At 42.2% G+C, this 24737-nt stretch overlaps 2 protein-coding genes across 2 annotated transcripts in view; one reads left to right on the top strand and one right to left on the bottom strand.

Moving 5' to 3' along the window:
- Positions 1 to 12369, top strand: part of LOC113406391 (lebercilin-like protein) — a 33576-nt gene extending 21207 nt beyond the window's left edge. Inside the window, exons 6-8 of the mRNA XM_026651039.1 lie at positions 7913 to 8022; positions 8387 to 8510; positions 10008 to 12369. Of these exons, the coding sequence (XP_026506824.1) occupies positions 7913 to 8022; positions 8387 to 8510; positions 10008 to 10786 (1013 nt within the window). The 3' untranslated portion in view covers positions 10787 to 12369. The remainder of the gene's footprint in view (positions 1 to 7912; positions 8023 to 8386; positions 8511 to 10007) is intronic.
- Positions 12370 to 13940: 1571 nt separating this feature from the next.
- LOC112117097 (tail-anchored protein insertion receptor WRB) lies at positions 13941 to 24614 on the bottom strand. Its single transcript, XM_024214971.2, has 5 exons — positions 24525 to 24614; positions 19561 to 19726; positions 18186 to 18253; positions 17056 to 17170; positions 13941 to 14640 (listed from the first exon to the last, which is right to left on the bottom strand). The coding sequence occupies exons 1-5, from the start codon at positions 24612 to 24614 to the stop codon at positions 14567 to 14569; spliced, it is 513 nt and encodes a 170-aa protein (XP_024070739.1). The 3' UTR covers positions 13941 to 14566.
- Between the last annotated feature and the right edge of the window lie 123 nt (positions 24615 to 24737).

Genomic DNA, 24737 nt, shown 5'->3' on the forward strand with positions numbered 1-24737 from the left:
CAGGGGTTAGGTTGACCTAAATATGGGGTTCAGGGCATGAAATTCTTCATAGGCCTGATCATCGCAGCTAGGTTGACCTGGTTTTTATGTGTAGACCAGGCCTTAGACTTGCATTTTGAGGGTGGGAGATCTCAAACTAGGGCTTGCTTCTAAACAGTATTTACAAGAGTGATGGTCACAGTGACAGGTTGTCTGAGAGAAGAAGGGGGACTCTGTTTTTCTTTGGTTAGCTTCATAGATTCCAAGGCCAGAAAGGACTATTGTGATCATCTAGACTGACCTCCTGTATAACATAGGCCATAGAACTTCCCCAAGATAATTCCTAGAGCAAAGATTTTAGAAAAACATCCACTTTTTATTTAAAAATTGACAGTGATAGAGAATCCACCACAATCCTTGGTAAATTGTTCCAGTGATTAATTACTCTCTTAAAAATGTATGCCTTATTTCCAGTCTGAATTTGTCTAGCTTCATTGGATTATGTTATACCTTTCTATGCTAGACTGAAGAACCCATAACTAAATATATATTCCTATAGGCTGTTATCGAGTCACCCCTTAACTTTCTCTTTGGCTATGTCTACACTACAGACCTTACAGCGGCACAGCTGAACTGCTGCAGCGGTGCCACTGTAAGATCTCCTCTGTAGCCACTCTGTGACGGTGGGAGAGTACTCTCCCACCAGCATCATTAAACCACCCCCAATGAGCAGCAGTAGCTATCTCGGCAGGAGAGCATCTCGCGCTGACATAGCACTGTCCACACCATCACTTTTGTCAGTGAAACTTTTGTTTGTCAGAGGCTGTTTTTTCACATCCCCTGACCAACAAAAGTGCTAGTGTAGACAAAGCCTTTGTTAAGCTAAATAAATTGAGTACTTTGAGTCTCTCACAATAAGGCATGTTTTCTAATCCTTTAGCCGTATTAAAATGCATATTGGTTGCTTGCACCCAGTTTACCAAGTTTAGTTAGCATAAACAAAGTTTAAACAGACAATCAGAGAGATTGCAATAATTGAATTGTTAGAGATCCTCCTTCCTAGTTGTGTCAGTCAACAGATAAGAGTACACTAGAATCCACAGTATTTTCTTCATATGGATGTTCAGACAGTTACATGAGCTATATCCCTGTGGATAAAATTACTTCTGAAGAGCAATTTCCCCCCTTTGCAATAATACAAGATTCACCAAATGATAAATATTTATCAACAATCTCCAGTAGATACCTCCACACACTGCTAAAGATGTGCTCCCCTCAGTTGTGAAGTACACATACTGATCACTGTGCTATACTACCCATATAATCCATATATTCATCATGGACAAAATATAAACATTCCCTGGAAATTGCATTTCATATAAGCTTACAGGGGCTATTGCTATCCTCCATGGCTATAGTTTTTGAAAGAAAAGAAAACAATTTTGTTTAAATGGAAAAAACAAATGAATGGATTTCTCAGCCCATTAGCCCTTGCACATGAACCTGAGACACAGATATTAATCTGGGTTAGGGGAAGGAATTTTTGTGCAGAAGCCCTTTGTTAAAATATTGGCAACATGTTGCTATCCCTAAATTGGAAAACTAAACTGGCACGTCTTTGATGAGGGGCGAGTACTTAAACTTCATTTGCTTGCAGCTATCATAAGGAAACTTTCGCTTCTGTGAATATTGCAGAGTTCTTAGAAATTGAGTGGCAATATGCAGACTTACTGTTTTCTTCTGTTTATTCCTTTCCTAACGTACTGCCTCTACTGAATGTCTGAATCCCAGTAAGAAAAGTGTTAGCTGGCAATTCATGTTGTGGGATTTAAAGACATGTCACTGTCTGACACTGGCCCTGTAAAAAGGAGCAGGGCTAGTGCACCTTTGCCTTAGCAGTACACTCCAATCTGGCCAATTAATTGGGCTTAAAAGCGGGTACCTGGGCCTTAGGGGAAGGGAGACCCAGTGAGTTAGGAGGGAAGAGCTGACAAAGCCAGGAGACTGTGCTTCCTGGGCGAAGACTGAAGGCAGGAGAGCAGCAAGAGGGATTTGCTGGCTGGTGTCCCCAAGCCAGAGGGCCAGGGCTGAAAGCCAAAGAGCAGCTGAGGGAGTTGCCTGCTGGCTCTAAACTGGAGAGCTGGAGCCAAGGGCCAGAGAGGGATGAATACAGGGAGCAGCAAGGACAGAGGTGAATTAAGATTTATTGGGGCCCTGGGCACAAAGAACATTTGGGCCCCCCAAGCCCTGGGAGCCCAGGGGTGCCAGAACAGGGCCACGCCCTCCCACTATTTAACATGTGCATAGTAGCCTTGGGCAGGCATGGAGTTGTGGTGGCATGAGTGTACTTTGAGGGGGGGTTGCCCTCCCCAACTGCAAGCCTCGGGCCAGAGGCAACAGGAAGAGCAGTGCCACATGTGGCTGCTGCCTCAGGCACAAAGCCCAGGCAGCAGTGCAGGGGCAGCCTCGCAACAGGAGGGACCCAGTGGTGAGTGGGGGGCAGATTGGCAGCTGGAGCCAGGTGTAGGCACTGAGCAGGCCTGGGTGGAGTGTGGTGGCCATTGAGGCCGGGCCAGTAGCAGTAGGAGCTGCACTGGAGGAGCCTTCCCTGCCCAGTTTCTTGCTGCCTGTGACCTTTCTGGGGCTCCTTGCCACCTCCCAACTGGGCCAGGGCCTCCTCTCCCTGCAGAGCACATCTGTAGGCCTGGGGGAGGGGGCAGGCGGCTGGACTGGAGTCCCCACCCATGAGTCCCACTGGCAGTGGTATGCCCTTGGGGGGCAGGGACATGAGCTAGGGGCTGTTCTCAGGCACCCTGGCCCCCATCCAGGGCAGGTGGAGAGTCTGGGGCTCCCCACAGCCGCTCAGGCTCCCTGAGCGGCTCTTACCATTGCCCGGCTCTGGCTTCTGTTCTGGCCGGGTATCAGGGCCATGGTGGGGGGTGGAGGAGGAAGAGGAGGAGCAGGAGGTGGGGCCACAGTTCCAGGGCTGGTGGCTCCCACACTTCTACCCAAGTTTTGGTGCTCCTGAAGGGACCCCTAAATTTGCCAGGCCCCCGGGGCATGGGACCCATTGGCTCATGAGTTAATCTACCACTGAGCAAGAAGCTTACTTGCTGACATCTCTGGGGCCAGAGAACACAACCCAGAGGCACCATGAGAGAGTCTGGGGGAGTGAGGAATGCTCCCCTGGGAAAGGTGATCTCCTAGCAGAGAAACAGTGGGGGTTCATGCTGAGAAGAGCAGTGTTGCACTCCAATTGGCTGAGCTGGGGTTGCTGCTGTCCTTGCAGAGGGACAGAAGAAGAAGGCCAACAAGGAGCCTAGGTGTGGTGGAAGACACCAGAGCAGGGGTCAGCAACCTATGGCACGCGTTCCGAACGAAGGCTGTACACAAGATGATTTTGAGTGGCACTCACACTGCCCGGGTCCCGGCCACCAGTCCTGGGGGCTCTGCTGCCATCCTGGGGTCCTACCACTGGCCCCCTGCCACCCGGGGTCCCATCCACCAGCCCCACTCAGCCCGCTGCCGGCCCTGGGTCCCAGCCACCAGTCCAGGGGGCTCTGTTGCCATCCTGGGGTCCTGGCTGAAAGGTTACCGACCCCTGCATCAAAGTATGGTACGGATGGGCTCCCAGCAGATATGATGGGAGGGTGCTTGCTGAGAAAGCGGGATTTTTAAGAGCTATATCCACAGAGTGTGGAAAATGGACTGCGTTTGGGACTCTTGTTGAGGACTAATTGACTATGTTTTGGTAATAAACCATGTGGATGGACTAGAGGATAAGCTTGCATGGAGTTACTGGGGACTCAGGGGACTGAGGCAGGTTTATTTGTCATACTGTGCGGGGAAATGGGTGCTCCAGGTAGGGCTGCCCTGTGACAAAACACATATCCCCATTTCCCACCCAGAGTTGGGTAACTTTTTTTTAGTTATGACGTGTTAGCTTCAAATTTTAGTTACACGGCAATAATAAAGTTTTACGTTAAGTCTTACTCTTCTTTTGTTGTTGCACTGTTGTTCTACAGTGTTACTATTATTTGAGTTCTTTTTCTGCTTGCATGAGATGAGGAAGCTCTCAGGTGGGGAGAAGTCTGTGATTTTACATATGGGGGAAGAGTTCTGACAAAGGTCTGAGGGCTGGTACCTTCGCCAAATGGGTTTGGTTCTGAGCCTACCAGTTAGGACTGATGATTTAGAACCCAGAACTGGAAATGCCACCAAGTAACTTGTCTTCTGTCCACATCCTGAGTTGGTTTTCCCATGATCACCTTGATCGATCAGTCCATCAGCCCTCACAAAGAGAGCGCCAATCACAACATGTCATTGGTGTTGTTCTAGCCAGTCCTTCAGCCATCCACGGGCCAGGCTGTCAGTGGCACTTGCCCATGATATGTTAAGAAAAAAGATATGCTCCCCCTCAAAATGGCCATTTTCTATTTTTTTCATTTGTGAAAAAAGACTAATTATATTTTTCTTCCCTCGTGGATCAAGAATGAAACATATGTGGGGTACCTCTTCCATGTCTTCTATTCCCCATTGTGACAAACTCTATGAAGAGCAGACAGTAGGCCTAGGATGAGGTCTCTGTATGTGCAAATGCATATATAGTGCAGCATTTTCATCCTTAATCCCAGGAAACTAAGTAAATTGACAGTTTCTTCATTAGAACCTCCTCAACAGTTTTTTCACTTGTGAGAGAATAGATTGGGCCTCACGGGTGTTGCGTGTCTGAGTTAACAACTTGAGACTGTCGAAATAACAGGCTCAATTGAAATTATTTAATCTAAGATTATCAATCAGAGATTAGTAAAGCACTATACAGAATACAGAAATAAATAGATACATTACTACCCTTTGTTGTCAGACTAAGAGCTGGATATGTGTCTGTCCTGCATCTGGATGTGCAGTTTTCATTCCCCCCAACCTAAGTTTTCAGACAAAGGAAACCTAGTTGCCAAGAATATTCTCCCAGAAACATATATTGTGATGTCATTTCTATAGAGTCTCAGTTTACCTGACTCATATGAGAAAGCATGATTATTTACAGCTGAGAGGACTAACAATTCTTCAAGTTAATATCTCTCAGTGGGTCTTTCTTACCCCACAATCATTCTTCCATATTGATTTCCCCAACAGAAAACATCTGACTGCTATAACAATAATCTCTTATTAGTTTTCCTAGTTTAAATATGCTTATGTCAGCATTATATATATATATGTTAAGGAGATGGTTTTCCAAGAACATGAAGGTGCCCTAGAATTATTAAATACAGCATAATGAATGAATTTCTGAATAGGATTACTTATTGGTCAAAACCAGTTTTCTAGGCCTTAGAATTCAGACATACTCTTTGCTGAAGATAAAGATCTAAAGAATAGTTAATATATATAAATGAATCAAATATACAGAAATAAAGAACTAAAGGTATTACTGTTTACTAACAGGTACTAACATAAGGCACATCTAAGTCTCTAGCTCCCCCTAGTCCTGAATCTAAGAAATTCTCAAAGGACTTCTGCTGACAAGGCTTTTAAAACAACTCAGTAATACTCACCAAAGATTCAGAAAGAAAAGGAAGGTTCTCTATAGCAGTGGCTCTCAATCTTTCCAGACTACTGTACCCCTTTCAGGAGTCTGGTTTGTCTTGCATATCCCAAGTTTCACCTCACTTAACTACTTGCTTACAAAATCAGACATAAAAATACAAGTCTCATAGCACACTATTACTGAAAATTGCTTACTTCCTCATTTTTACCATATAATTATACAATAAATCAACTGGAATATAAATATTGTACTTACGTTTCAGTGTATAGTATATACAGCAGTATAAACAAGTCATTGTCTGTATGAAATTTTTGTTTGTACTGACTTCGCTAGTGCTTTTTATGTAGCCTGTTGTAAAATTAGGCGAATATCTAGATGAGTTGATGTACTCCTGGAAGATCTTTGTGTACCCTCAGGGGTATGTGTACCCTGGTTGAGAACCACTGATCTATTGGACCATTGCCACCATAACTCCATCACACTGGTCCAAACTCCTTAAGAAATAATTTCCAAAATGCTAGCTATGAAGATCTTTCCTAGCTACCACCCAGCAACAGTTCAAAGAAGACAAAACAAAGCCAACACCAGGAAATCATGCTGCAGCATAGGTGCCAACTTTTCCCGGCGCCGGTGGGTGCTCGCGCTCCCCTGGCCCTGCCCCGACTCCACCCGTCCCACCCCATTCCAACCCCTTCCCCAAAGTCCCCGCCCCAACTCCGCCCCCTCCCTGCCTCTATTGGACCCCTCCCCAAATTCCCACCCTGGCCCCGCCTCTTCCCCCAAGCAAGCCGCATTCCCCCTTCTCCCTCCTCCCTCCAGCGCTTGCCACTGCGAAACAGCTGTTTCGTGGCACAAGCACTGGGAGCCAGGGGGAAAAAGCGGGCACGTGGCATGCTCAGGGGAAGAGGCGGAGGTGAGCTGGGGCGGGGAGCTGCCGGTGCGTGCAGAGCACCCACCAATTTTTCCCTGTAGTTGCTCCAGCCCCGGAGCACCCACAGAGTCGGCGCCTATGTGCTGCAGCAATGCTCTGGTTTCAAACCGAGTGTGCTAGATGTAGAAATACTTACGCTGCATCCTCCCATTACTGGTTTAACCAATTTATTTGCTACTCTAAGTTATTAACATCAGAAACGCTCTGATCAGGAAAAGGAAACGCTGACAACTTTGTGTTCAATAAATGAAGCCCTCATGATGACCCCTTTTTTTTTTTTTCTTTCTGCTATGTTTTTGTACCCCTCACTTGGGGCTAGATTCTCAAAAGGTCTATGGGTGTTGCACCCTGTTGTCTAGTGAAATTCACAGCCCTTTTTAGGCATGGAGGGAGAGTTAGTTTTAAAAAAAAAAGAAATTCACAGAAGCCAGCATGCTGGGCAGGGAAGCCACTTTAAGCTAATCAGAAGGAAAGGACAAGGAGAGGGGTGGGGCTTAGGCCCCATCTCTTAAAGGAAGTTAGGTGCCTTCCTCCACTTCGGATTCACAGAGTTAGGCATCTAAGCCAGTTCAGTTTTTTCTTATGAAAAATCAGGAGGTAGCATGAGGCAGTTATAGGCAATAGCCTAGAGGCTAGGGTGTTCACCTAGGCTATAGAAGACCCAGGTTCCAGTCCCTCCTTTGCTGGACTTGAACTCAGGTCTCCCATATAAGTGCCCTAACCACTGGGCTCTTTCAGTCTCTCCTGTTGAAGCTGTTCCCACTTTGAATAATAATTAAGTATTCATTGAGCCAAAGAGAGAGTATGAGAATGACCCTATAGCCCATTGATTAGGGTACCCACCTACAAGATGGGGCTTCAAGTCCCTGCTTTAAATCAGGAAGAGTGGGGACTTGAACCTCGGTCTTCCACATTGCATGTGAGTGCACTAACCACTGGGCTATTGGTTATAAGAAGGAAAATGGACACCACAACCATTGTCTTTTGTGTAAGTTAGGCATGCTCTGAGATATGCCGACCTGTCGGGTGAGAGGCCATGGAAAACCTAGTTTGTGAAACTCGGCAGGTCTTAGACATGAGCTAGGGCAACATCAGGACTAAAGTGGCATTGTGTATGCGTGCTGACAGAAGCTTAGGTCCCTATGGGACTCCTCTGGTGGAAACGTAGGCACTTATGGAGGTTAGCCAGCAGCTGAATAGTGTTTTGGGGAATGCCAGTGGTGCCTGTTTTATCTGTGCAGATTTTGATAGAAGCTATTACAGACCTCTTCTGCCTTATGTTTCTTTATAAAATTGCATTATGGGAATAAAGAAATACATACCTGGAGCTAGAGATGTTTAAAATAATAGATTTCCATACCAATATTGGTTTTATAGGTATTACCTGTTTCCAAATATTGTACTGTTTCAGAAACTCTTGTGCTTCCCGTTAATACTTGCTCTTCTTTCTACAGGTGTTAGTTTAAGCAAATCAGTACAAGTAAATAAGCAGAATTTTAAATCAGCACAGGTTTCACATCATCAAAATCAAGGAACAGTCAAGAGTGCAGCTCTATGCCTAGAGGTATGAAACATTTGGATCCCATTTAACCTCAACGTTTCTAATGTGTTTGCTCCTGTATCATACTTTATTCCATAATTTTCAAGAACTTTTTTTCTGAATATCCTTAATTTCAGTGTGTTCTAAAGATATATTGCAAGCACCATTTTTTTTTTCAAATATAGTGGTATTATTTTAAACATTTAAGGATACTTTTGTTAGGACAAAAGTTACTATATGAAATAAATGTATGATAATCTAAATAGAACAGAAAATACCAAAAATGAGCATCTTGAGTCATAAAAAAATCATTTAATTAATCACTCACTAACATAAGTGCAGCCTTTTTTTACCATTATCTTTGTTTATTTTAAACTGTGAATTGTAGAAGAAAAAAACAACTGAAGACAGAAATCGAAAAGTAGAACCCTATGAAGATACAAAACATAAGATAGAAATTGAACCAACCACAAAACCATCAAAGCAAGAAACTTTTAATAGAACATGTAGAGGTATACTTTTAATTTTTCATAACCTCATTTGATCTTATGCAAACAGAATGAATGAGCTACAGTACACTGGTATTACACCCTGCCGTGATGGCTATTAGCCTGTATCTGACATACAACGAACAAGTTCAACAACAGTGTTAATACAAGCCACTGAAGTCCACCTTAGTGGTGCTGTAGCACTTACCGGTATGTAAGTAATTTAGAGGTGGTTTATATACGTCTGCGCTCCTGGTCTTCTTATAGCATTCTTGGTGACAGTATACAGAAATCAGATGCCTTGTTTGAGCAGATAATGGATTATGATGGTTTTATTGACAATTTATGCTGATCAACTTGATCCTGAACGATAGGCCGCTGATCCCTGTCATCTTGCTTTCAGAAGGGTGGTTTCAGATGAGGTTTGAGAGACAGGCAATTTATGCTGCTACTGGAACCTTGTCTAGAGTTTGTCTCAATCTACTTTGTCTCCCCAATTGTCTCAACAAGGATTGAGATCAGAGCCCATTTCCTCTCAAAACTTCCTTTTGGTTTGTCATACCCCAAAGGTGAACCAAAGCTACTTGGCCCTCTGTTGACACTGTTAATGCTGTTATCCCTGAAGAGGCATATCTGTTGTAGCTGCATGAACAAGGGGAACCCACCCTGCAAGAGTGGTGGTGGTTTCTTACTGAGCCAAAATCACTCTTTGGTGGTCTTCGGTCCTTGGTATAAGCCCTTTCTGTTTATTTCAGTTAATCTTTGACTATTTTCACTTCCACTTGTAATCTGCTTTTTCTTTAAGGTTGGGTTTTAGCTCATTTTATTGTTTGGCAGCGTGTAGTTATCTCCAAGGCAGTGAGACCATCCCTATTTTTTTAAAATATATAGCAACTTGATATATAAACCATGGGTGCTGTATGTGTGTATAGTACCCCCCCCCAAAAAAACCTACCAATGCCCACACTACAGAGCCAATACAGCTAGGAAATGATAAAGTAGAATCATTTCCACCTTATTCAACATCAACAAAATTGTCACTTAAGTTCCAGAATTCTTCATGATGGGTGATGATGCTGAAGACAAAAAGAACACAATTTGAGTTTAGATCACATGTTGAATTTGTTTGCAGGGCTGGTAGTTGGACTTTGTCATATAGAAGTATATCACTTTTTTATGTTCACCCTTTACAAAATCATGGAGTAATAAAAATTATCATGAATAAAATTATTACATTTGTACACTGAATAAAGTTAAACATCTGGAAAAATATGTAGTAAAAGCCTAGATGCAAACTCTAGGGTCAGTTTAGCGTCAGGGTGCTGTACTATCTAGATCTAACAAGTCTTCTGGCATACTCATTAGTGAATAGTATCTTCTTAGTAATCTCATAGAACTGGTGAAATATAAACAAGAATGATGGTATATAGATTTACATAGGTAAAATGTCTTTGCACTATCTAATGCTCTTAAATAATCCCTAAATTAAGAACATTGCTAAATAAAAATATTCCATTGTAGAATTTTTAAGTGATGAAATACAGCTCACGGAAGAAAAAACTCACTTTGAATTTATCGAAAGAAAAAAGAAAAAGAGAGAAGTGCAAGAAAGGAAAGCTGACTTACTGAAAGAAGAACTGGAGAAACTGATGAAAGCAGGACAAACTCGACCTACAAATGATGTCCCAATAAGGAAGAATAATCAGGAAAAAGTTGTAGCAGAAGAGAATAAAAAGGAGGAAAGAAAAAGTAAACAACTAAGTGACAAAGGAGCAGCGGATGATAAAAGTGTAACTCCAACTCAGAATAACAGAACACCCACTAGACTAAAAAAACAGTATACATTCACAGAAGCCACTGAAAACTTGCATCAGGGGCTTCCTGCATCAGGTCCAGTGTCCAACACAGGCAGCCTCCGCAAAAACAGACAAGCAGGTCGGCACCAGAGTGAGACAGCTGAATTGAAGGCAAGAAATTCATTTGGCATATATGAGCCATCATTTGGTAAAGTTACCAAAACAAGGCAGAAAGATGCAGAGGATGGAAGCTATGTTCGTACAACACTAATAGAGAGGAAAAACTCTCTTATGGAAGAACTCTTTGGACCAAGCTATGTCTTAAACAACCATTCAACCCCTAACACAAAAGAGCTTGATAAAGAACAAACAATTGTGGACAATGAAAGGTTACATAATTATACAAGTGAGATTTCAAACACTGATACTGGTCTGCAATGTGGAGATTCTAAACTTACACTAGGAAAGTCTAAACTAACAACTTCATCCTCAGACATAAAATAGTTTTAATATTCAATTGATGTACAAAGTTAAATTGTTTATCTTTAATCTTAAAATATGCAATATGTTTAACATTTGTTGAAAAGCAGTGTGTTGCCTACCAGTTTTGTTTTTTTGCCTTCATTATTTGTAAGATTTCATTTAAATCTTATTAGAATGTTTACCTGAACCATTCTTCAGCAATAAAACTGAAATGGAATACTCAGTTACAGGAGAGTATTTCTCTACAAGGGCCGTGTCCCAATGCTTATGCATGCTACTCAATTGGTTGAACACTCTTGGGCATATTAGAATGTACCATAATAAAGAATATTAAAACCATGTTTATGCTAGCTGCAGTGAAAGGCTGTCAAGGTTGGAAAGCAGTTGAAGTTGTCTGGAAGAGTAACATTAAAGAAGGGCTTGTGCTACAGAACAGTGAAAAGACAAACAGGATTGAAATACCTGTTGGATTTATGGGGCAAAATTCTGCCCCTATGAAGTCAGTGGGGCCAGGATTTCACACCCGTTTTAAATATTTGTGTAGCTTTTAAATCTGAGCCCCTAAGTCTAGCAAAGCACTTAAGCAGTTTCATAACTTTAAGCACAAGTAGTCCCAGTGACTTCACTATGACTATTCCTGCTTAAAATTATGCAAGTACTTAAGTACTTTAGTGGATCAGGGCCCATATAGATATATAAAGTGCTTTTTTTAACACTATAAAAGTAATCATATGTAAGCTATGTTTTTATCCAATAGTGGCATGACTAAAAGCTGAAGGATTTCAGTGATCTTGTGTCAGAATAAGAGAACATATTAATTCAAATTGCTGAGAGTTTAAAGTTGAAATGCTGGGGACAGACAGCAGACCTTTATTGGTGAAAGGACTTCAGCTCTGGAATTCAATCATCCATATCATCCACCAATGCTCAAGCAGGACAGGCAGCCTTTAGGGTAAAATGCAAGATCTTTCGCTTCAATCTGGATTTCTATGTGAGATTTTTCAGCTGGCTGAGGTGATTGATTTGCTTTTATGGTCATTAGTTGGCCCTGATACAATAAAAGTTAAAGTTCAGTCCTGAAATATCTTCCAAAATTCAAACAAAATTATATTTTCACCAGTTCCAGAAAGCTCTGAAGCTTCATTCGTTGCCACTGAAAGTTAGAATTCCTCAAAGCACCGCATCCCAACCACTGGACTCAGGTGATGAAGTCTGCACTATTTTGCCCATTGAATGGGTTGTTTTGGAAAAGTAGGGGATGTCCACTTCTCAAATAGCCTTGCCTTTGTTTACTGTTTTTTTTAAATCTGTAGTCACTTAAAGTAGGATATTTCAGATATGTAGCAAGGGTCAGAAAGGGAAAAAAAAATCTGTCTGATTTAATTTTCAAAAAAGTCAAGGACATTTAAAAACAGTAGCATGAACATTAATTATCCTGTAACAGATTCTAGTCACTTTTCAGGATTAAGATACCCTGCATGTGTTCACATAAGAGTAATTTTCTTGGTACTTGATAGCTTTTTTCCTAAAGATAAAATACTTTGATTAAACTTTGCAATGAAAAACTTCAAAGATGGTTGGTAGTGTGATCAAAAATGCATGGGGAAAGAATATCTATGAAATTTCAATATTTCTCCTGTGATTATAGCCATACCCAGCATATGGAGCAGTCACATTCAAAAAATACTTAAACCAACAACTTTGTTCACAGTTCTCAGAGCCAAAACTTCATTGCTCTTGCTCTCACAAGGAGTTTGATTAAAGAAATCAATAGGATTACTTGTGTGAATAAATAGAGCAAGACTTGGCCTAGTAAGTGTAACCAAAATAGACAACACAAATCTACTGCTAAAGCAACTTTTCTTTTGGAAAAAGATGCTGCTCCTACTGGTCTTGCTGCTCTTTCACTTCAAAACAAATGAAATGCAAGACTTTTGAGCATCATCAGATGCATCTAGGGGACCAGTGTTAATAGCATGGTTAAAATAATCTACTTTTAGTGCCTCAAAGTTTGTGTATGTAATGCACTGTTTCCTTGTTTATCTCCTTAGGTAGCAACTACCAATTATCTACCAATATAATGCTCATTAATCTTTTCAAAAGTTTTAATTAAAATGAATATGGAAAGAACCACCTTATTTAATGAATAAAGAAACCATGCACAGCAGTTCTCAATCCCTGTATTTTTTTCTTGGTCGTGCATATTTTATGCATAAATATTAATACTGGCTCAACATAACCAACATAAAAAACAAATTAAAAATTAACATACAAAGAAAAACATTTCATGCACACACACAGAACAGATATCATGACCTTAAGAATTCATTCCTAAACGAAGTGTTCATTTGGGGGAGGGATGAGAATCAGGCACACCCCGCTAGGACTATGAAGGGAACTGAATGTAGTGGAACAGATGCAGGTCCCTTGCACAGGGAAAGCAGGTGAGCCAGGGTTCCTGGAACTTATGCAGGCGTGTTATGTGCCCCTTTCCACATTAGTTTTTTCCATGCCAGCGTAGAGGCATGCAGGGCTTGTGGATCAAGGACTCTGCCAATCCACTGACCACTGGCCTTTCAGGAAAGGAATGACATGGGCAGCAGACAGTGTAGCCAAGCTGTTGCAAAACAGTTTATCACTGTTCGGCAGGCTAGTAGGGAGGCCCTTCCCCTGCAGGACCATATGCATCCAGCCTGTTTACTGTAGCTTAGCACTGGGGAAAAGAGGATTCACTCCAAAAAGTAAAGTTTTTCCTCTGCTAATTATCATTTTCTTCAAGATTTTCTATTACTTTAGAAATCTAAGTCCCTGACTTACTTTTTTACCTTGCAGACTATCTTGGGCTATCCTGGAAGATGACATTACTCATATTTTGAAATGTTAGTGATTGCTCTTCCTTCTGAAGTTTAAACATTTCCTGCTTCTCCTCCTCAACCATGAAACAGGAAGAGACTGGCCACATCGTTCCTTCCCAAGACAGTACAAGTTGAGAGATGGGGGAAGAGAAGTACTTTGAGAGGGAGAATCAGGTCCGGGGCTAGGAAGAGCCATTTCGGAGAGGAGATATAATACGTTCAAGCAAGTGGGTCTCCATTGTCATTTGGGAGCAGACAGGAACAAGTAGCCAGCCACCACATATCTGGCAGTTGAGAGAGGGCCAGGGGACAACTTTAGATTTCAACTAAATCAGCAGTGCATCTTCTAAGACAGCCCACGAATGCTGAAGTCTGCAAGGTAAAGTCAGGAAATCACATTCTAAAATAAACAAGCAGTAAATTTACCTCCCTACTCCACCAAAAGAAAATTATACTTCTCCCAAATAAATAGTAAAGCCCCAAAAGAATCCACACCCACTCTGTAATTCACCTTAAAAAGCTATAGTTAATCCAGCATTGCAGCTGATTCTCAGTGAAATTGTAGTGACAAATTCTTGTTTCTGCAGTTAACCAGTGTATATACTAGCCATCAACAACAAAAAATGAGGCTTTATCAAGAGTAATATTATTCTTTAAAAGTTGTTGACTAAGAACTTGAGGGATAAGTCAAGGGAAGAAGGTATGACCAATAAACCTTATTGATAAATATTCAATTGAAATAATAAAAGATGAAAATTAATTCATGCTTAATTATTACACTGTATACAACAATTGCTTTCTTAGATAGAAAGGGCTTCTCTCCCTTTATACACCAGAAGTGAAGTACTTAGGGCAAACTCTGTATTTTGTCTCTCGTAAAAGACTTCAGGACTCCACTTTCTAACTATAATAACGGAAATGCAGTTCAGAATTCTGGGATTCCTTCTCAGCTGAAAGGGTGAAGCATAATGGCCACAACTTTGTTGCAGACCACAAGCCAGCATGTAATTCCAACACCACCTGAGGAGAGAGAAAAGCATCGTATATTATTGTATCAGTAACTCTCAAACACACATCTCTAACTCTGGTAAGTAACTCAGGAAGTGTCAAAAATGAAAATTTTAAGGAATCAAGGGATAACGTATTTATACCTAATTCTGAGAGAATCTGAAAGTCAGGGAGATGGTACTGAATTAGAGGTACAGTATGTTCCAATGCGTGACATACATATCCTGCAACTTCTAAACATATCTGTTGTGTGATTAGAGATATAACTTTGCTGTTGAAGACAAAGGTGAAGTAGAAAGGGAGCACCAGAGTAGAACCTTCCTTTTAAATTTAAAAAAAATTCAAGGTGGGTAAAAAGAATGTTTCCTGAAAATTTTTTTTTGTTTTGTTTTAAAGCAATGTTTTAAATATGCATACCCAGGAAAAAAACTATTAACTCCATCACTACTGGACCCTCCCTCCAGATACTCTTGTGCTACTGTTTTAAATGGCCTTCCCACTAAAACCAACAGTGTTGACATATAGTAGTTATGTTTGGCAGAATAGAGTGTTTCCAGACTGAAGTACACCAGGAAATTCAGCAACAATAAAGTGGTAAATAAAACAAAAAGGGAAATATGATACTTCTTAAAAAATAAGTATTTCAAAACTAAAGAGAATTGTTGTTTCCAAGTGAATGTACAGCTGCACACAAGTTTTTTTAAAAAAAGTGTCAAATTCTTAGAAAGTAGAACAGTAATTTTTAACCAAAAGCTGGATTTTCTTGGCATCCCACAAAAGCTGCTTGACACTGACCAATCACATCCCACAATTCACTTTAGGCTGGCAAAGCAAAATAAAAAACAAAGGGAAAAAGTCTGGATGAGCTTTTAGTTCTTCATGTGGTTTAGCATCTCTTTTTGTACGTTTCTGCATTTTTATGCTGTCAATTCAGTATCATGTTTAAAAAATGAAAATTATTTCCTTGGGATAGAGGTGGAGAAACTATTCTTTTCAATGGTTTTAAATGTCTCTGTACTGGGAGCAGCATAATTTAGAAGCATTTTCAAGAGCAATAGCCTTCCCTCATGATTATCAACTAAGACAAAAGAAGAGGATGAGAGACAGATAATTGAACAGAACTGTTCAAAGCTTTATGTATTGTTTAAGTAAATGCCTTTCAAGGACTAATCCTTCCCAGCACCATAGAAACACAGTCCTGTCTCGGCAAGTTATCATGGTGAATAGGGACCATGCTCAAGAAAGCTTTTAAGTGTTAAAAAGATAGCAACATAATTTAGAATCCTTTGAAGAGGACACCATTGGCACATATACCGGTAGGCTTAAAATAAAAGCTGTCACCTGTGTTTTAGCTTGTGGGCATATATATATATATATACACACACACACACACACACACACACGTTACATTGTCCTTGCAGTCTGCCTGTCTGCTCAGCTCGTCAGTATACAGTAGTCAGGGTCTCCATTCAGAAACATGGATCTGAGACCTGAGAGAAACCTTGAATCTTGAATTTACTGTTAGGTAGTGCTGGAGAAAAGTTCCATTTTTTTAGCCTTCTGTTGAAGCTCTTGTTTTCAAAATGATAGATTTTCAAGGATCAGGAAGCCAACGTGGAAAGATATAGTATTTTTAAGGTAGGCAAAAGTTTAGACTTGACACGTTGTAAACTGTCTAACAACACCTTGCCAAGGTCTCTCACTAAACACCAAATCCTTCAAAGTCAATGTAACGCTCTCATTGACTTCAATGGAAGTGGGAGTGGGCCCTGGAGCATTACTTTTCTAAATTCATTTCAAATCACTTTATATATGACCTGTACATGATTACTCTAATCGAATGTGAGGTTTTGGCTTTTGTTAGTATAAAATTGATCTCTAATTTATTTTCCCTACATAAATTCCTTTCAACATCTTTTTAGTTTTAACATAATAAAGGAAACACATGCAGTTTCTCTCAGAAGCAAATGCAGGTTTCTGCTAATGGCCAAGGGCCCAGAAAGGAATATCCCAAATGGAAATACGAGACCAGACATCCAGGAAGGCTTCAGGAATTGCTTAAACTTACTTCAGTAAAAAAATTAAAACCAAGAAGGGAAACATATTTCTGCGTATAGGCCCCCATGCAGCCTAATCATGTTTCCTTCAGCAAAGGAAGCTGAGAGCAGGCTGTTCCTTCTCTGATCACTTTTTTCAAATTTCCCATAACGTGAAAGAGGCCTTCATTTTTTATGTTATTTAATATTAAAATTGCAGTATGGCCCAGAAGCCTGATCAGTAAAGACTGTAGTTTAAAATTCTCTTTGTTATTAGAAAGATAGGTAAGGAAAGCATTTTTATCCTCCATGTGCCCTTTCTCGTTACACTCTTGAACTCCACATACACTTGGAGAGAAGAGAAATGTATACTACTTATACACAATCTTACCTGCCACTCCAGTAGGAAAGGCTACTAAACGCTCCAATGGGGCTAGCCATTTGCTTGGAAGCACAGTAACTGGCTCAGAATAATATTTCCAAATTAGTGAGATCATCAAAGCAGCCTGGAATGGAAATTCTCATTAGCCAGGAAAACAACACATAAAAAAGTATGTTCAAATTTCTATTTTGTGGCAGTAAATTAAAATAGGAATAATTATGAAGTGCGGCTAAACTTACAAATGTCAGATTGTGCCCATAAAACTACAAAAAGTTGTTACAATCTGGATGCTACTTACATCATCTTAACTATACACACAATATTAAAATGTCAGCATCAGTTTCAGGGAAAATTTCAGTCCAAACAGTTGAAGTCTGGCAAAGTTATAAGCAACTGAAAACAGGGTCTTATAACTGTAAATGTAAAGCAACCTTAACAACAGGCAGGGCTACCAGCCCAGCTTACAAAGATAGATAGCACCTATCATCCTGGGCGCCAGTTGCCTCTGACATAAACAACAGAGCAATGACGTAAAGGATAAGGCAAGAAGCCTCCTCTCCCACCAAAGCCGGAAAACAGCAGACCAGACATTAAATCAAACTCAAAAATCCCTTCTCCCCGCAAATACCACCCCCCTCTCCCCCCCCCCCCCCCCCCGCATCAGCAATATCCTCCATCCCTGGAAATAAGTATTTACTGATGATAGCATTTGCCATGCTACATATAGTCAGAATGTCAGATGCAAGTCTATGGCTTTGTCTACATTAGCACTTTTGTCGGCAAAACTTTTGTCGGTCAGGGCATGGGAAAAAAACAAAAACAAAACACCCCTGACCAACATAAGTTTCACCAACAAAAGCGCCGACGTGGACAGTGCTATGTCGGCAGGAGAGTGTCTTCCACCAACATAGCTACCGCAGCTCATTGGGGGTGGTTTAATTAGCCTGGTGAGAGAGCTCTCTCCCGCCGGCATAGAGAGGCTGCACTTGTGAGAGAGCTGCAGTGGTACAGCTGTGCTGCTGTTAGGTCGGTAGTGTAGACATAGTGGAAGTATTAGCCAAAGCTGCAGAATGGTAAAATATTATTGTAAGTATTTGTTTTAATGATCGGTATTCCATCGTAATAAAGTGTTCACTTACTTGTAGAATGTAGAATACAATATTTATCACCCACTTTATTTTGGCTAATTGAGCAGTTCGTGCTTTCACTGTGAAAAGAAAAGAAATATTGCCACCTGTATTATTTATAAACAGTAAAGTGCTTACCTCAAACTGGTGAATTATTAATATTTCACTTTCCAAATGAAAATATTCTGCTCAAAGATTAGACTCCTATTTATGTGCTGTCACTGGCAATTTATTATTGGAAAACATAGGCATTCTTTTCATCATCCAAAATATCAGTGTACGCTATAGAGTATCCCTCTGTGAGTAAGATGCTACCTACTTCCTTACACAAAGCTACTCTGGGGAATGTTTGAAATAGTGGTTCACTAGACAAAGAAATGTCATGGTTAACCAAGAGTTTTATCCCCAACCAAAACGAATCTCTACAGCTGCTGACCTATGAAAACTTACGTTGGACTAAACACAAACGAGAGTACTCTCTATTCCATAGGGGTAGTGCAATCTCTTTAGCGGACACAGACTATCGCATTAGGCATTCTATCACTGCCTTTTTTTAACCATTCGGGCTCATGGGAATGTTGTCAAGAATACTTTCTTGCCCAGCTGAATGAATCTCATTCAGAATGAAAAATCATTTTAGTGTGACTATTCCAAATAGTTACATCTGACAAGAAAGACTGTTTTTCCAATTTGATTTTCAACCGCTGTGGTGCTTCAGAGCAATATAAAGTAATCCATCCAAAAAAATATATCTTTAAACATGGTGGCCCAGCGGCCAAAATCTTTATTAAACAGCTTTGTAGAGACAATGCACTGTAGTTTTACCAAGAGGTAAATTAGGTGAGGTCAACCACAGGCAGGAGACATAGCACTGACCTTGTCTAATTAGCTTGTGGTAAAATCTCCAGTCAGTGCCTTGTCTCCATTAAGACTTTACAAAGGGATTGTAACATGCATTAATTATCCTGCTGTAGAAAAAAACAAACACCTTTTTGCAACGAAGACATAGCATTAGTGGCATGAAAGTGTCTTAAAGACACGCTGTTATTTTGACTTGAACTCAAAAATTCTAGGTGTACTGACTGACTGGAGTGTTTCTTCAGACAGAAAATGAAAACTTGCCTTCTGCCTCAGTTTCCTTGTGAATTCCTCTGAAAGGTACTTATATTCCCACCCCTTTAGTATTACGTACAACAGAAACAAAAACAATATTAATAAAACCCTCAAACTTAAAAACAAAACAAAAAACAAGAGAGAGCACTGGATAGGGATAAAGAAAAATGTGAAAGGCTCTACAGATAAGGTCAAATACAGTCAAAATAAAAACATACTTGGAAAAAGATGTGTTTTTAGGTAAACTGAACAAGTGGCAAATATTGCACTCTACCATGAGTTTTAAGTTTGTCAGTCATTTTGTTAATCTTTCTTTCCAGCCGGGCATATCTAGCAAACTCATCCATCATACTAATGGTTGAGAGTTCTTGCTTCATGTTCTGAATGTTGGCTCTCATCTGGGCCTCCTGCTCTGCATCCTTCTGTAGCAATCTGGATATCTACAAAAAAAAAAGGGAACTCGATCAGCTATTTAGTCAGAATTTAGTATATATTTATTTTCTTAAATATATAAAGAGCAAATACCATACTTTCTATATACTTGTACAATTTAAAAATTATACCACAGAATACATGTACAATATCAACTAAAGGAATCAACAATCTCACAGAACAAATTAATCTATCTTTACTCCCACCCCTCAGAAAAATCTTGATTAAATAAATATGAGGCTGCATAGCCTCAATGTCAACAAATTCTGGTTCTTTGTTAAGCTGTGAAATGGAGTTTGAGTGTTGAGGGCCAGTCACTAAGGGCTTGTCTACACTTAAAATGCTGCTGCAGCACACGTGCACCGCTGTAGCACATCAGTGAAGATGCTACCTACACTATTTGGAGGGGTTCTTCTGTTGGCATAGATAATCCATCTCCCCAAGAGGCAATAGCTAGGTTGATGGGAGAATTCTCCCACCAACCTAGCATTGTCTACACTGTGGGCTAGGTCGGTTTAACTGCTTCATTCAGGGCTGTGGATTTTTCACACCCCTGAGCGACAGTTACACCGACCTAATTTCACAGCTCATCTTATTCAGAGATTGGCTTAACCCCTGAAGCATGACATTTAATATCCCTTCCAAAATTTTTGTTACCTTTAAGTATTACAATTCTGATATCCTTGCTATCCATATAAATGGTTAGGTCCTTCTTTGAATCTTGCTAAATTCTTGGTCTCAGCAACTTCTTGTGACAATGAGTTTCATGCTTTAATTACATATTGTGTGAAAAAATATTTCCTTTTTACCTGTTTTAATTTGCTAACTTAATTTCATCGACTGTGCCCTTGTCTGGTATTATGAGACAGGGAGAACAGACACTCCAAATCTTTCTCTATACTGATCATTATTTTATAAACTGGTATCATCTCCCCTCTGATTTGTCTCTTTCTACGCTAAGCAATCCCCATCTCTTCAAACTCTCTTCACATAAGTGTTTCCATGCCCCTAATAATTTTGTCTTCTCTAAATTCCCTCTATTTCTGCAATATTGTTTTTAAGATGGGGTGAACAGTACTGCAGTGCTCCAGCTGAGGTGCACCACTGATTTATATATTTTCCAATTTATTTGCCATTCCATCCCCTGTGCATCTTATCATCTTGTTAGGGTGGGTTTTTTGTTTTTGTTTTTAATAAACACAGTGCAAGAGGTGCATTGAGCTGACTACTATAAAGCCTAGATCACTTTCCTGAGCTGATATAATTAACTTCCACCTCACAAAATTCTATGAGTAGTTGAATTTTTTCCCTCCAATGAGCATTACCTTGCATTTACTGACTTTCGTGAAGAACCCAGGAGGAAAAGAAAGAGGAAAGGATATGGCTGATAAAAGTGCACAGGCTAAAGGAGGGTCAGAGAGGACCAGCATGAGACCTAGTGGGGCATCTAAAGAAGCTGAGTGCTGCAGTTACAATTTCTGGGATAGTAGTACTCTACATTAAGACAAATGTGTACAGGTTCTTCATTTTAAACTCTTTTTACTTTTTTCCAACTACTAAATAAAAATATTTTGTTTTAAGGCGTCTATAAGTCAATATCCCTGGTCACAGGTTCCTGAAAGGAGAAAACACAAGTGTCCAAAACCAAGTCAACCTTCAGTAATAAGTGGTTAATAGGCATGGAGTAGCATACCTGGTTCCCTATCTAAGAGTAGAATTGTTTGATTCCATCCCAAAACAGGAGAGGACAAAAAGCCTAGCACTTCAGGGGGGCAGGTCACTCAGACAACAAAAAGAAAACAGAGTTGCAACTAGTAATGACAACATTGATCCGAGTTTTTTACTTATATAGTTGGTTGTTTTTTCTAAAATAATTTCAGTATACCTCTTTAAGCGTTCCATTACTTAGTTATCCTGAGATATACTGTAAGAATGGGCTTGGAGGGAAAAAGATTTTGCAGTGTATCACTTGCTCAAAGAAAAATAAACTCTCTCTCTGCCTAACTTAAAATGAGAATCCACAATCTGAATTTTGGTTTATATGGACTTATTCTAGTTTACAGCAGTGGTCTCCAACCTTTTTACGCACAAGATCACTTTTTGAATTTAAGTGCAACCTAGCATCTACCCCACCCCGCTCAGTCCAACCCCCCCGCTCTCTCCGTCCCTCACACACTTTCACTGGGCTGAAGCAGGGGTTCGGGAAGGGGTGCAGGCTCTGGGCTGGGGCCGAGGGGTTCGGAGTGTGGGAGAGGGCTCTGGGCTGAGCCTGGGGAAGGGGGTTGGGGTGCAAGCTCTGGGAGGGAGTTTGGGTGCAGGAGGGGGCTCTGGCTGAGGCACAGTGTCGGGGTGCAGGAGGGGGTACAGGGTGCTGACTTCGGGAGGGGGCGCTGGGCTGTGGGCTCCCGCCGGGCAGCACTTACCTTGGTCAGTGATGCAGCGGAGCTAAGGTAGGCTCCCTGCCTGCCCCAGCCCCATGTCACTCCTGGAAGGGGCCTACGTGCCCCTGCGGGGAGGAGGGGGCCACATGGCTCCGTGCGCTTCCCCTCTGCAGGCACCACCCCTGGAGGTCTCATTGGCCACTGTTCCTGGCCAATGGGAGCTGCAGGGGCGGTGCTTGCAGGCAGGAGCAACACACAGAGACCCCTGCCCCTCCCCCCTCCCCAGGGCCGTGCTGGCCACTTCCGAGTGGCATGGGGCTGGAGCAGGCAGGGAGCCTGCCTTAGCAGCAGCCCTGCTATACCACCAGACTTTCAGTGGCCGGAGATCATGATTGATTGTGAAAGTCTCCAGGATCTACCAGTCGATTGCGATCAACCGGTTGGTGACCACTGCTCTAGAGTTTCTAAACATTTCTGAACTATTGTGATAAAATAGAGCTGTTATGACTTTCAGTAACATGATAATGCTGAATAGCTACTTCAAAAGGGATGTTAATATTTAAGGTAAAGATTTTCTCACGGTTATTTTTAGTAAGTCACAGAAAGGTTGTGAGCAATAAAGAAATTAATGGAAGCTCATGATTTGTCTGACTTTTACTAAAAATAATGGGGATGGGGCTTGACGGGGGAATAACTGAATACAGACGACAAAAAAAGATTCAAGAAATGTTTTTTGACAAATAGATTCCTTACTGGGAAAATTAATTAACACAATATAATCACACCAGTTCCAATTATTTTGGTAGCTTATTTCAAAATGCCTGTCAGCAAGTATGTCTATAACAATACAGACAAAAAAAAGATTCAAGAAATTTTTTTTGACAAATAAATTCCTTACTAGGCAAATGAATACAGAACTCTGAGTAATAATTAATTTAAACTACAATACAAAATCGTATTTCCCGCACTTCTCGGAAGCGGTGCAAAGGCTTGGGGGAGTCAGGGATAATGGAGGAGCTGAAAGAGGGGGAAGTAATTGCTGGGAAGGAGCCTGGCAGTGAGGAGGGTTGGTGGGTGTGGACAAGAGAAGTATGGAACAGTTGTGGTTTTTGGGGGGAGATTTTTAGGGAGCTGGGGAGCCTCCCCCATGCAGACACTGGCTGACCCCTAGCCTCTCTCATTCAGTCAGGCACATCTGCCCCAGTCCCTATGTCCCTGCATCGCATCCCCTCCACAGGTGTCCCTGCACCCCCTCACATTCAGCCCCCATCCAGATGTCCCCCCCACTAGCCCTTCTGAACCCATCTATGTGATCCCCCTAGCATCCCAATCTTCCCCCCTATCCCTTGTCTGTCCCCATATCCCATACCTCCTCACCTGGCCCAATGGGCAGAGCCAGGCTTGCTGAGCCAACTACCCTCTAGTCTAGTGCCATAGCAACCCCGGTGGGCGAAAGGTGTACCTGCAGCACCTGCCCAACAGAATGTATTTTTTGCAGAGAAAAAAAATTCTGGGGGGGGGGAAATGAATTCTACACGTGCACAGAATTCCCCCAAGAGTACAATAGGTTCAATGTATGTGATTTTATGGATGAGGTTGTGGGAGGAGTACAATCTGTGGCTGGACACAAGACAGTGATGTATATAGGGTGACCAGACAGCAAGTGTGAAAAATCAGGACGGGGGTAATAGCCTATATAAGGAGAAGACCCAAATTAGGACTATCCCTATAAAATGTAACATATGAGGCCTCTTGGTCACTAAGCGCCACCAGGGAATGTTTGGGGTGGGGGAAGTGTCAGTTTTTCGGGGACTCGAAATGAGCTTCTCCGTTGGGTTTACTGACAATTGATGAAGTCCTTAACCGAGCCGGAGCTGTGGCGAGTGGCTTTTCCTGCAGAGGCCTTTAACGAGCACCTACCACTGGAACAGGGCCCTTGGCCTCAAGGAGCCGGGGACAATTTCCAAGCGCAAAGCCGGCAGTGGCAGCAGTCGCCCGAGGCCGGGGCACAGAAAACCCGGGGTGGGACGAAGCGCTTTACAGCCTTGAGTCATGACGGCCTCGATCGGGCCGAGCTCGGCGCGCAACAGCGGCGCAGGCCGGGCCTTTGCCAGCCAGTCCCCGGGGCCCAGCCTGGGCTCAGGAGACCGCGGCTCAGCTTCGCGCCCGCCCAGGCTCCCTGCGCTCGTGCCCCAGCCCGGCCGCCCCAGGCTCCCGAGGAGACGCGCACCGCAGCGGGGCTGCGGTCCCTGAAAGAGGAAAGCATCGGGCCGCGCCCCCGGCCGGGCCAGGCCCGCAGCGCGCCCCGGGGACTCCGCGACAGGGTCTCTGGGGTCCGAGCCGCCCGCCGGGCGGTTACGGCCATTGTCGCGAGCGGGGGCTGACGGTTGCTAAGGAGGGAGCCCGGCGCGCTGACGTCACTTACGATGGAGGAGCAGGAGGGCAGGAGGATTTTGAGAAGGTTGCACAGAAACACCGAGCTCAGCACAAGCAGCCACGCGCCGCTCTCCGCCATCACCCACCCACCCCCTCGCAGCCGCCACCGAACTACCGTTACCACGCGCACGCAGCCGCCATTAAACAGCAGGACTCCTCCACCTCTTGGCACTGCGCATGCGCATCCACCTCACCCACCCCC

The sequence above is a fragment of the Terrapene carolina genome, unplaced genomic scaffold (genome assembly GCF_002925995.2).
Source record: "Terrapene carolina triunguis isolate 2854851 unplaced genomic scaffold, T_m_triunguis-2.0 Scaffold30, whole genome shotgun sequence".
Lineage (NCBI taxonomy): Eukaryota > Metazoa > Chordata > Testudines > Emydidae > Terrapene > Terrapene triunguis.

Coding starts and splice junctions, on each gene's coding strand:
- LOC112117097 (XM_024214971.2), bottom strand. CDS start 24,614: ATGGCGGAGAGCGGCGCGTGGCTGCTTGTGCTGAGCTCGGTGTTTCTG. Junction 18,254..19,560: donor TGACAAACTTAAAACTCATG/GTAGAGTGCAAT, acceptor TTCTTTTCACAG/TGAAAGCACGAACTGCTCAA. Junction 14,641..17,055: donor CTTTCCTACTGGAGTGGCAG/GTAAGATTGTGT, acceptor CTCTCTCCTCAG/GTGGTGTTGGAATTACATGC.